We start from the raw sequence: 13,310 nt of genomic DNA, 5'->3' as shown, positions 1-13,310 counted from the left end.
CGCCGGGAGCGATGGAGCCTGCTGCTGCTGCTGCTGGCGACCAGGACCTGGCCGTGTGCCCACTAGACAACCCTGGCAGGGCTGGCAGGTGCCAGAGGTCTCCTATACGCTGTGTGCTGTGGGCCGACGTCCCCAAGCAACGCATAGAAACATCAAAAACACCCCCAAACTGGAGAGAGTAAGACGGAGTGGGGGGGACGAGAGAGAGAGAGAGAGAGAGAGAGAGAGGAGTGTGGAGGGGTGAGGGAGAGGGAGGGGGAGAGTGGGAGAGAGGAGTGTGGAGGGGTGAGGGAGGGCGAGGGGATGAAGGAGAGAGAGGAGTGTGGAGGGGTGACGGAGAGAGAGAGGGGGGAGAGTGGGAGAGGGGAGTGTGGGGGGATGAAGGAGAGAGGAGTGTGGAGGGGTGACGGAGAGAGAGGGAGAGAGGAGTGTGGAGGGGTGAGGGTGAAGGGGGTGTGGGGGGGGACGAGGGAGAGAGATGAGTGTGGAGGGGTGAGGGAGAGAGGAGGGGTGAGGGAGAGAGGAGTGTGGAGGGGTGAGGGAGAGAGGAGTGTGGAGGGGTGAGGGAGAGAGGAGTGTGGAGGGGTGAGGGAGAGAGAGGGAGAGGGGAGTGTGGAGGGGTGAGGGAGAGGGGAGTGTGGAGGGGTGAGGGAGAGGGGAGTGTGGAGGGGTGAGGGAGAGAGAGGAGGGGTGAGAGAGAGGGGAGTGTGGAGGGGTGAGGGGAGTGTGGAGGGGTGAGGGAGAGAGAGGAGGGGTGAGAGAGAGGGGAGTGTGGAGGGGTGAGGGGAGTGTGGAGGGGTGAGGGAGAGAGAGGAGGGGTGAGGGAGAGGGGAGTGTGGAGGGGTGAGGGAGAGAGAGGAGGGGTGAGAGAGAGGGGAGTGTGGAGGGGTGAGGGAGAGAGAGGAGGGGTGAGAGAGAGGGGAGTGTGGAGGGGTGAGGGGAGTGTGGAGGGGTGAGGGAGAGAGAGGAGGGGTGAGGGAGAGGGGAGTGTGGAGGGGTGAGGGAGAGAGAGGAGGGGTGAGAGAGAGGGGAGTGTGGAGGGGTGAGGGAGAGGGGAGTGTGGAGGGGTGAGGGAGAGGGGAGTGTGGAGGGGTGAGGGAGAGGGGAGTGTGGAGGGGTGAGGGAGAGGGGAGTGTGGAGGGGTGAGGGAGAGGGGAGTGTGGAGGGGTGAGGGAGAGAGAGGGGGGAGAGGAGTGTGGAGGGGTGAGGGTGAAGGGAGTGTGGGGGGGGACGAGGGAGAGAGATGAGTGTGGAGGGGTGAGGGAGAGAGGAGTGTGGAGGGGTGAGGGAGAGAGGAGTGTGGAGGGGTGAGGGAGAGGAGTGTGGAGGGGTGAGGGAGAGGAGTGTGGAGGGGTGAGGGAGAGGGGAGTGTGGAGGGGTGAGGGAGAGAGGAGTGTGGAGGGGTGAGGGTGAAGGGAGTGTGGGGGGGGACGAGGGAGAGAGATGAGTGTGGAGAGGTGAGGGAGAGAGGAGTGTGGAGGGGTGAGGGAGAGAGAGGAGGGGTGAGAGAGAGGGGAGTGTGGAGGGGTGAGGGAGAGGGGAGTGTGGAGGGGTGAGGGAGAGGGGAGTGTGGAGGGGTGAGGGAGAGAGAGGGGTGTGGAGGGGTGAGAAAGAAAGAGGGGAGTATGGGGGGTGAGGGAGAGAGAGTGGGGGGCAGAAGGGAGGGAGAGAGGAGTGTGGAGGGGTGAGAGAGAAAGAGGGGAGTATGGGGGGTGAGGGAGAGAGAGTGTGGGGGGGAGAAGGGAGGGAGAGAGGAGTGTGTGAGAGAGAAAGATGCGAGTGTGGAGGGAGAGAGGTAGTGTGGCGGGGAGAGAAGGGAGTGTGGGGGAGGGGGGGGGTGAGAGAGAGGGAAGAGGGAGAAAGATGCTGTACTAAACATGAGCTGGAGAGAGGAGGCAGGTGAAACAAGCCCAGTGTGCATCAGTCATCTGCTCGTGAGTCAACACTCATGATGTCACAGGGTGCCTTGCCAGCTTCACACACACAACTATACTGTATTACCAATTTTCGTATAAAAGACCTTATTTATTAAAAAAAAAAAAGAGAGCGAGAGAGTTGGGTCTTTTTCCGTGCGCTGGACTGAAGGGTACCTCCCACAGAGAGAGTGTAAAAGAGCCCAACTGTTAAAGACCTCACGTCACAAACAACCTGCTAGAAACACTTAGAATACTTCTGCAGTACAGAAATAAACACTGGCCAATTAGTGCTGGTATTTCTGGAGCTGCTCCGCGCTGTCACAACGTCGAAAATATGGATAAACAGAAATGGCCTGACGCGTGACGTTAGGATTTCAGTCTGAGATGTCCGTCGATTAGGGGCGGAACAATTCATCGAAATGTTAGCAAATTCGCAATGTGGCCTAGCGGTGCGATATCCAAATCGCAAAGGAGGCGCGATGTTTCATTTAAAGATGTGTCTCAATGTGTGTCAAGATACCGTTCTAAAATGAAGCATCGCGGCGCTACGGAGACAACCTGATATACGAGCCGTATTCTCTTTTTTTTTATCCACTTTTTCTCCTTATTTTTCTATTTTTCTCCCATCCCAATTTCGTATCGCCAATTCTCCCCTTCAATTCTCCCCTCCCCTGTCTTGAACGTTGTTAGACTATGCCTCCCACTGGTCGGCTGTAGTGAGGATAGAAGCCTTGCATCACGTGTCCCCTCCGGTACACGAGGAGGCAGCCTGTCGCATCTTTTTACCAGACAGCGCGGACTCTCAGTGGTGAGGAGTAACGCGTGGGAGGCTCACGCTGCCCCCGATACTTCCTGTCTCTGCTGTACAGGCGTCACCCAACCGACCTGTAGGAGTCGCTGTCCACAACGTCCAATCCCCACCCATCGACTTTCCACCCGCTACCTCTGCCAATTGAGATAGTATGACGACTGGCCCAAGCCGCAGGCAACGCTGACTCGGGGAGTCGAGACCGGAGTCTCTTGCATTGGTGACGAGCGCAATCTCCGCTACGCCACCCAGTCACCTAACGAGCTGTAGTCTCCAGATTAAAAAAAAACATCTTTGTTTAGTACGGATCCCCACAAGAATAACACTGACAATGAGAATAATTAATTACTAGGGGTGTAACGATGCATCGATGCAACGAAATGCATCAATTCTAATGTGACGATTCAACTGCATCGATTTGAAAATGTTAGAATCGATTATAATCTAAATTAATCGGGGGAAAAAATAAAAGACATTTGTTGATGTTTTTTTTTGTTGTGTGTATTGTTTTTATTGACCTATAGTCCATTCATGCTGAGTGAATCAGTTCCCTCAGCCACATTTGTGTATTAAATTTTTTTGGGGGAATTAACTGATAGAAAATTAATCAAATCGAATCGATTCGAATCGAATCATGGTCAAATGAAGAGATTTCATGATGCATTGAATCGTTGCCTGAAGAATCGTAATCAAATTTAATCGTTGTGAGGTTGCATCATTACACTCCTATTAATTACCGTTCCCTCTTATATCTCGAGTCATATCGCAATTGCAATATCAGTCAAAATAACCGCAAGATATTCTTTTCCCCTAGCGGTTCCGGCCCGTTCAGTGGTCGGGACGAGCAGCCGCTCCCGCTCTCGCCCCTCAAGGCTGCGCAGTGTGTGTATAATCTGAGGTACGTCACGGGTATGTCCCCTAAACGAATCCCTCGCCCGGGGGGGGGGGGGGGGGGGGGGGGGACAATAGCACCACTATAGAGCGAAGAGAGAGAGAGACGGATTCACGTAAGGACAGGTCATCTTGATTTATGAAGTGTGAATTAGGAGCTGAGAGTGCGAGACCAAGGGGGTGGGTGGCACACACAGCCCCCTGTGTTACCGGCTGGAGACACAGTGACCTCCCCTCATCTAACCCCCCCGCCCTCTCGTCTCGTCTCGTCTCCCCCCCGTGCTGAAGCCTGGCCTGTTAGCGCGTAGGGCAGCCTCTGGCACCGGCCGCCGCTTCAGCTTTGGTCCGATGATCCGTGGAAATCCAGCCTGATCACTACATGGGATCACCGCGCTGGCGTTTCTGGAGGTGCTGAAAAGCGGCCTTTGACGTGCGCTTAAGCGCCCCCTCCACCCCGACGCCCCCCCCCCCCCCCCCCCCCCGCTCTCGCCTTGGCAGATGCCCGGCGTGTCTCTGCACTGCAGGTCACGCTTCATTTATACCAACGCGCCGGATTGATGCACTGCTGAGTCATCAATCAAAACTGTATGAGTGTTTATTTTCATTACGGTAAAAAGCATTCTGCAAACCGCTGTCCTGGACTCTCCTTTATGGGCGTCACAGAGAGAGCACTTTGTGTGTGTGTGTGTGTGTGTGTGTGTGTGTGTGTGTGTGTGAGTATGTGTGTGTGTGTGCACGCGTGTATGAATATGCCCATGTGTATTTGTGTGTGTGCACGCATGTATGAAATATGCCCATGTGTATTTGCGTGTGTGTGTGTGTACTTTTATATGCGTGTGGTATGTGTGTGTGTGCACTTTTATATGTGTGTTAATGCGTGTGGTTTGTGTGTGTGTGTGCGGGTGTGTGTATGTATGTGTGTACTTCTATAAATGTGTGTTAATGCGTGTGGTTTGTATGTGTGTGTGCACTTTTATATGTGTGTTAATGCGTGTGGTTTGTGTATATGTATGTGTGTGTGTGTACGGGTGTGTGTATGTATGTGTGTACTTCTATAAATGTGTGTTAATGCGTGTGGTTTGTGTGTGTGTGTGGGCACTTCTATACGTGTGTTAATGCGTGTGGTTTGTGTATGTGTGTGTACGTGTATGTATGTGTGTGTGTGTGCACTTCTATACGTGTGTGTTAATGCGTGTGGTTTGTGTATGTGTGTGTGTATTACTCACTTGTCAGCCCCATTTCTCTGCCCTGGCTGAGCGCTGGTTACTGCGATGCCATATGAGTTCATGCTCACTCACCTCCATCCTTCAGTGATCCATAACCTTCTGGCGTCATGTGTTATTTGATATCACCGTTCCGAGCGGGAAAATAAGCCTAATTTCAACCTAAACACGACTCTCCCCCTATACAGGAAATAATATTTCAAGTCCAACTGAAATCAAAGTAGGAGAAATGATCGTATTCAAAAAGGCTTACACTATAAATGGATGTTCACAGAATTCCCTCAAGTAAGTCTCCTATTCAGTTTATAAATAAAATATAAAATAAAACTGGCATTGATATTAATTCGTCGTCGATGTCGTCGATTTAACAGTATGTGGCATCATTTGAATTTTAAGCCAAGCAACTGGCAACAGTGAAAATGAATAGCAAATCATATCCTCAAACCGCTGTAATTCCTTCTGTCTGAACACTCGTTATTTGAAACCAAGGGACTCCTAAGGCTGATTTATGCTTGGGCGCTCGACACTTTTGACAAATGTAATTTTTCACTGAAAAGAAGTGTCGCTTGACATTTTTTCCTTCACGTCGCTCGCCTCTAGAATGTTGTTGCCGCAGACCTTGTCACGTATTGTTGCAGTGCGGTTGGATGAAATGCCAATCTTGTCATGGATACACTCGCGGGTTTCCCTTCGGTTTTGGCCGCCGCCAAACGTTTTTCATACGTGGAGGGAACAGAGGAAAGATTGGCAGAGTGAAGGAACACAATATACTGTACAGACTTGGGAGAGCTTGGCATCCTTTGTTACCATGGAGATGACGGAAACCTTCGCCGAAGCATAATGATAAACGGCGAGCGACAGTTGTCAGAGGTGTCGAGTTCCCTAGCATTCCCATAGCCTTTCGTGTGGGAAATGCAGAAAGAAAAATTATCATTTAAATGTAATTTCAGTTGAGCTTGAAGAGGGATGTTTTTGTTTTGCCAATGTTGAGTTGAATGAGTTGGTTGTCAGAATTCTCTCAGGAAAATGCGTCTGGTCACGACTAACACAGCAGACATAATAGAAATTACTTGTTTTTACTTGTCTCCTTCATAAATACTACTGTTCCTGGTGATTATCCTCATGATTGCTACTTGAATTTAACAGGCACAATTTAGGTTCTTAGTCGAGGTCTATTAGCTGTTAACCCAAATATAAATGTGCAAAGTATTCAGAAAAAACAACTAGACCCCGTTGGGAAGTTAGTCCCAGAGATTGAAACAGTGTTTTGAAATAAGTAGCATGTTGCATTGTGTACACTCGCTGGCTTAATGACTCTGTTTGGATACGAGGCTATTGTCTATGAAAACTTTACGGGGCGAGCAGGAATGGAAATGAACGCACAACGTGCTTGAGGTTCGAGACATCGTGATGCCTTCATTCTGCAACCTGTGGGAAGGAGAGTTAAAGGTGCTAATTAAAGTGGTCGTTAAAGCCCACAGACACTCATGAGAGAACGCTTCACAACCTGAACGTATAGCTCCATGCATTTGAATGAAGGGTTCATTTCAACGGGTTTGAACCACCAGTCGGGGCCAATATTAAGAGTTTCAGCACAAGCATGTCATTGTTGGCAGGCAGGTCTGCACCCATGCCCTCCCTGCAAGGCCCTCTGCCCCTGCCATCATAGCTAATAAATAAACAAATATATATATATATATATAAATTATATATATATATTATTTTATTTGATAAGCATGATCATTTAGGTTTGATAAATATAATAAAACATTAACAGTGTGAACTAAAAGGCACTGATTTACATTTAGTCATTTAACAGGTCAGCAGGAAGGGTAGAACTCTTTCAGCTGAGTAACAAATGTTCATCAAACACTGTTGAAACTTGGGTGCTACAGTCTTGAGGGCATAGTAGTAAAGACATATTCGTATAGTAGGTAGTAATATAGGAAAGGAAGATTATTTTGTGGAAAAGTGCATGATGGTAAAAGTAAGTTTTTTTTTGTTTTTTTTCTTTTTCTCCTTCATTTCAGATATTTACTCATCAATGTCAAAACTGTAACAAACAGCAGGTCCAGAGTCATGCTTCAGGGTAACACAGGTCTTCAGGTTAACACAGGTCTTCAGGTTAACACAGGTCTTCAGGTTAACACAGGTCTTCAGGTTAACACAGGTCTTCAAGTTAACACAGGTCTTCAGGTTAACAGGTCTTAACACAGGTCTTAACACAGGTCTTCAGGTTAACAGGTCTTCAGGCTAACACAGGTCTTCAGGTTAACAGGTCTTAACACAGGTCTTCAGGTTAACACAGGTCTTCAGGTTAACACAGGTCTTCAGGTTAACACAGGTCTTAACACAGGTCTTCAGGTTAACACAGGTCTTCAGGTTAACACAGGTCTTAACACAGGTCTTCAGGTTAACACAGGTCTTAACACAGGTCTTAACACAGGTCTTCAGGTTAACATAGGTCTTAACACAGGTCTTAACACAGGTATTAACAGGTCTTCAGGGTAACACAGGTCTTGAGGGTAACACAGGTCTTCACTTTCTCAGATATTTACATCTAGAAACCTGGGATGGACCCAGTAGCCACGCAGCTGTTCGTTTCAAAGTAACAGACGCCGAACGCGTCTCTGTTGACATGCGAGTTTCCATCTGCAATTTGAATGCTGCGAATCATCTCAACCCCGGCGGTGCTCACAAGCACCAATCAATTATATGCTCAAACTCACAATGGGAATCATCACTGGTGATGATAGTGTGCTCTCGGATCGCACAGGAACGGGGGGGGGTGGGGGGGTGCTAAATAAACGACCAAATTGCACACCTCCGCCCAAGTGGCAGAGTAAATAGACTAGCATTCGTTTCATGTCTGTGCGTATTCAGCTCGGTAATGTGCAGCCTCAATTAGCCAGGGGTGTGAAATACGCATTGGGGCAGATCAAGGCGTGTGAGCGGTGATTTGTCAGACGCCGTTTGAAGTGGACTGTCTTCTCAAGCCCCTTCCCTATAACTGTATGGTTATTCGGCCTGTTCAATTCAATTCAAAGGAGCTTTATTGACTTCCCCCCCACTGCCAGGACAGCCGAAACCCAACCAATTTTTTTACACAGTCGACTAAAAACACACTTCTTCAATCAATATCTGAGATGAAGGAGATAAAATAAAAATAAATAATAACCTCTTTTACTATCATGCACTTTACCACTAAATGATCTTCCTTGCCTATTATTACTACCTACTATACTAATATGTCTTTACTACTATGTCCTCAAGACTGTAGCACCCAAGTTTCAACACTGTTTGATGAACATTGTTACTCAGCTGAAAGAGTTGTGCCCTTCCTGCTGACCTGTTGTACAGAACTTGTAAGTCGCTTTGGATAAAAGTGTCAACTAAATTACAACATGTAAATGCAATGTGACATGGGAAACATATGTTTGCATTGCCAAAGCCAGCGTTAGAACAATCAAAAACGATGTATAATTCAAATAAAATAAAATATAGGCCTATACTAGAGTAAAGAAATGTGTGAACAGAGCTGTGTCACATTGCAACGTTGTAATCAAATATGTACCATGTAGAAAATGTAAAGATTAACTCAAATAAATAAACAAGAGAATTGTGCTAAAGATTTAAAATAAAGATACGTATGAGTACATGTGAGTAAAGATAACTTAGTATAAACTTAAAAAATAGCAGCAGTTAAATGTAGTATGTGCTCATCTTTTAGGTCGTTCTATATACAGAGATCAGTACAGATAGTGCAGGAACCCTTGTGTGATTGACAGCCTTTATGGTGGTTGTATTCCACTGGATGTCGTCCACGGCTAACAGATCCCTCTGCTGTGTTTGTACACGGCTGTACTTCATGGGTATTTTCCCTTATTTGTCACGTTTTCAAACTCTCTCTCTGGGAGTTTGCAATTCCTGGGAAGTGCACGTCTCTCCCCACCACACAAACAGCGGTGTCCCTCGACATGCAGCGGTTTTAAAAGCCAGATTAAGCTTTTAGTTACAAACCAGTGCGGTGCTCTATACCCCTGCGGTCTTTTCAGACTGAGCTATCGTGTGCAATATTGAGTTTGCCCTCTTCACACGGGTGAAAGACAGTGGAACAGTCGAGTCCATTATTTTGTATGTGTTTCTAGGCTACCTGAGTGTGTCTTTCCTTTGTACCTGTTTAAGGTGTCTGCCAAGCGACGGGTCTGCGTTTGCTCACCTAATGAGAAATCAGCAGGGAAGGCCAGAACGACTGCGCCGAACTCAAACATATTCGTTCTGAATGCATATCCTTAAGCAGTGAGTCGAGAGAAGGCTTTGTACTTTCCTCAAGGACCAGACCGTGAAAAAAGGCCATTATGTCGGCTGTTTTATTAGCAAAGGAAATTGACTTTGGTTTACTTTAGAATGAAACGCTCTTCAATTACCCAGGCGTCTGTCTCAACTACCCTGTCTTTTTCAAGGTGAATATTTTCACTATCAAAATGTTCCTGTGATAAAAACAGTAGGAAGAAAACTGCACTGTAAAAAAGAGCCAGGGATTCATGTTGCAACTTAATGAGAACCATATTTGAATTACCCCCCCCCCCCCATTCATTTACCATCATTACACATGAAATACATTCAAGCGCATGATATATATTCTATTTGGGGGGGGGGGGGGGGGGATTGATGTGCCAGTCTAAAACGTCCCTTAAGTGTATTTATTTAGATTTGGTACAAGTGTTCCCCAGAAAGGTAAACGCACTAAATACAACTTGTGTAGTCAAAACAGTGGTATGGCATTGAAGCAAATTCCACTAATCCAATTTTGTTGTATGCTGTGTTGGTTTTAAGTGTGTTTTAAGCGTTGTAGTAGTAGTAGTAGTAGTAGTAGTAGTAGTAGTAGTAGTAGTAGTCGTTTTTGATATAACATTAACAAGCGTGTCTATATATCCTTCAACCTTCCATTGCCCGGTGTGGATTGACAGTGCTGCCTTACAGTGTGCTGTGATGTATATCATTCAAAGCGTGTTTGATATAACTCAAGACTGAGATCTGTGCGAGTGCTACCGTACGAAGAGCAATAGGATGATGGACCTCCTCTCGCCATCCCTGCAGTAGCCTACACACATGTCGAGTGCACTGGACCGATTTATGTAGACCTGTCAGGCATTTGTGAACGATGGTTTATGATACATGCCAGTCAGGTGAAAAATAGAGCGAATGGTGACATTTTCCAGACTCTTCACCATCATTTTTTTTTTACCGTAAACGAAATGAGTCGTGTGCCGAAGTATATATATGCATGCGGTCGTGTGAATTAGCTCATTCAAAACACCAAACAGAGATGCATTTATCTAAAGTGGATGGTTTATAGCTGATGTAGCAGCTGGCTATACGTTCTTCCATTAAATTACCTTTCAAAGAATGATCCTCTGAGCGTTTTGAGTTTAGACAGGTTTGCAAAAATTGTGATACTTTCCATGGGCTGCTGCTTAGTGAGAGTTGTTTATGTGGGAGTTAATTTGGCCAGGTTTATTGAGAGGCTCCCTGTCGCATGCGTTACACACGCTGGAATATGGTGCCTCTTCAGGTTGACACGTGCAATATATAAACAAACACGCTATTTGGTTAGACGTGGCCCGCTTTGTGACATCACCTCGCAATGTTGTTTGATAATTTTTTTTAAAAGTATCCTATATGGCTATAGTTTAATTTTGCACTAATAAAATGTTTCAGTAGGAGGACTGCACACCGTTTGATGCCGAGAATGATGGCGTTAAAGAAATTAAATGTTTTATTTCAGTCAATCACTAATTGACCACAATGGGAAGTAAAGGCCATCATGTCACTATGAATTGAAAATGGGGGACCCTGATGTAACACAAGACAAACGTCTTTCTCTGGTCTGCATCCCCTTAACAATTGTGTATATTGAGCCGTACTGTATTGTACCCATTCTGCAATCTGTTAAATAAAGTTTTCATTCATTCATTTATTCATTCATTCATTCATCCATCATTCTCGGGCTCGGACAGTGTGCAGTCCTCCTACTGAAATAAAGGAGACTGAGAAACCGACAGAGGGCGAACAGAACCCGAGTCTCCCCGACCCCGCCCCCCGCCCCCCGCCCCTCGCTCTGGGAGGAGGTGTCGGGGATCTCCGCTCTACAACAAACCCACATTCAGACAGAGGGGGCTCTCGGCGAATTACATCACGATCCGTGAGGATATAACGGGGGCCGCAGGTTATATAGCTCGCAGTTTTTCTGCAAGAGACACCGACGCATCATGCCGACCCTCCTCCGCGCAGGGAATCATCTAACGGGGACACATCTGAAGTTGGCGACACGCGTCAAGGCGCGCGAGATATTATCGAACGATCAACTCCGTGCAAGAAGTTATTGATCTCGTCGTGCGTGCGTTGTGTTTTAGATCAATTTGCCCACGGATTTCAAAGAAGTCGGGTTCATATTATTGGCTAAAGCTGCCACGGAGGTTTTAGGATATTACTGAGAAGAAGAAGAAAAAACAATTTCCTCTTAAAAACAGTCAGTCAGGTGCATTGCACCTAATACCGCAGACCTGCTTTTTTATTCAGTTAATTGTTGCTTTTTTTATTCATTTATGCCGTGGAGCAACCGGAGAGTAATAATAACCCCATTGTACTTGTTGCATATGGCAAATATAACGATCTGAATCTGAGGTGCCACCATGGGCCCGACGGTGTGAGAGGAGCTGGACACACCGCTCTCACGCGTAATTACGCGCCGCTCCGCAAGAAGAGAAACACGGGGAGGACTACCGCCGCCGCCGCGCTGTCAAGACGAGGCTTTCCATTAGATCGAACTATCTGACCGAGGTACCGATGATGATGATGGATCCATCACAGCAGCATTGTGTCACCATGTATTTGCTGCTGCTGTCGGTCGGACTGATGATGGGCAAAGGGACGTGCCAGCACTACTACCTCCTGCGCCCCATCCCGAGTGACAGTTTACCGCTGGTCGAATTAAAAGAGGACCCGGATCCCGTCTTTGACCCCAAAGAGAGGGACCTTAACGACACCGAACTTAAGAGCCTCCTGGGGGAGTTCGACGGTCGCTTTATGTCCATCGCGCCGCCCGAGGACAGGTACACCGGCTTGAACGAGGAGCTCGACGACTTCGAGATCCAGAAGCCCAGCGGCGCGATGCCCAAGGAGATCAAAGCGTTGGATTTTGAGGTCCAGTTCGGCAAGAAGCACAAACCCAGTAAAAAGCTCAAAAGGAGACTGCAACAGTGGCTCTGGGCCTACTCGTTTTGTCCCGTCGTGTACACCTGGAACGACCTGGGCACTAGGTTCTGGCCGCGGTACGTGCGCGTGGGCGGCTGTCTGAACAAGAGGTCGTGTTCCGTGCCGGACGGGATGGTGTGCAAGCCCGCCACCTCGACCCACCTGACGGTGCTGAGGTGGAGATGCGTGCAGAGGAAGGGACTGAAGTGCGCTTGGATACCCGTCCAGTACCCCATCATCACGGAGTGCAAGTGCGCCTGCTCCTCCAGCTAAAAGACTGTATACTTCAACAATAAATTAAGCTCATTATTTCTTTTGTTATTTTTTCGTATGCACTGCCCAAGTGTAGGAATGTATTTTATGTATATGAGGTGCCATTCAATTATATATAGCTTCTTGTACAAAGTCAGTATTACGTGTGTAACCAGAGTCTACTTTATTTGTGGAGAATATTGGTTATTATTTTGTATGGAGAGATATGGCGCATAGAGCCTTACAGTAAGAACTCGCTGTTTTCCCCATTATGGATGAAACGCGGATCGACCTCAGATTTATTAAAGTGGATTATTTTTTATCTCGCAGTCGCTACAGCTGTGCCTCGGCGTGTTGTTTTATCGTGTAAATTAAGAGAACTGCTATTTATTCTTTATATTCGTACAATAAAATGACACTGAAATGATTTGAAACAATGCTTTGCTCTTTATTCATTCATTAATTTATTTATGTATGACCTTTCTCACAACTTTCACCCATGGTAACAAACCGTGTGCTACCAGTAGAATGTATAGCCTTCGACATTGATTGATTGATTGATTGATTGATTGAAAACTTTATTAACAGATTGCAGAATGGGTACAATACAGTACAGCTCAATACAAACACTTGTTAAGGGGATGCAGACCAGAGAAAGACTTTCGTCTTGTTTACATCAGGGTCCCCCATTTTCAATTAATCAGGACATATATGACATACATGATGACATACAGATAGACAGTACTGCTACATCTATACATTAAGTGCCTTTTTACGCATAATCACAATCCCGAACTTTTATACAGCAGGTTTACACATATTTTAGTTCAGTGGTACTTTCTGTCGGGAGCTGGTGCTACTGGGACAAATGAATGGGGAAGATGACAGGACTTTGTTAAGAGCGTGTAGGTGCACACCCATTTATGTTATGGGGACATACACTGGATTATAGGGATTTTCACG

General features: G+C 46.9%; 1 protein-coding gene across 1 annotated transcript; it reads left to right on the top strand.

The window, feature by feature from the left end:
• Window positions 1–11,150: 11,150 nt before the first annotated feature.
• LOC311240016 (noggin-like) lies at window positions 11,151–12,746 on the top strand. The gene has a single exon (XM_084328509.1). It carries the CDS (start codon window positions 11,688–11,690, stop codon window positions 12,366–12,368), a length of 681 nt encoding a protein of 226 aa, XP_084184635.1. The 5' UTR covers window positions 11,151–11,687; the 3' UTR covers window positions 12,369–12,746.
• The last annotated feature ends 564 nt before the right edge of the window (window positions 12,747–13,310 follow it).

This window comes from Notolepis coatsorum, assembly GCF_963971535.1.
Source record: "Notolepis coatsorum genome assembly, chromosome: 14".
In the NCBI taxonomy this organism is placed as follows: domain Eukaryota; kingdom Metazoa; phylum Chordata; class Actinopteri; order Aulopiformes; family Paralepididae; genus Notolepis; species Notolepis coatsorum.
The sequence above is the reverse complement of the archived record's forward strand: the minus strand, read 5'-3'. Positions and strand labels throughout refer to the sequence as shown.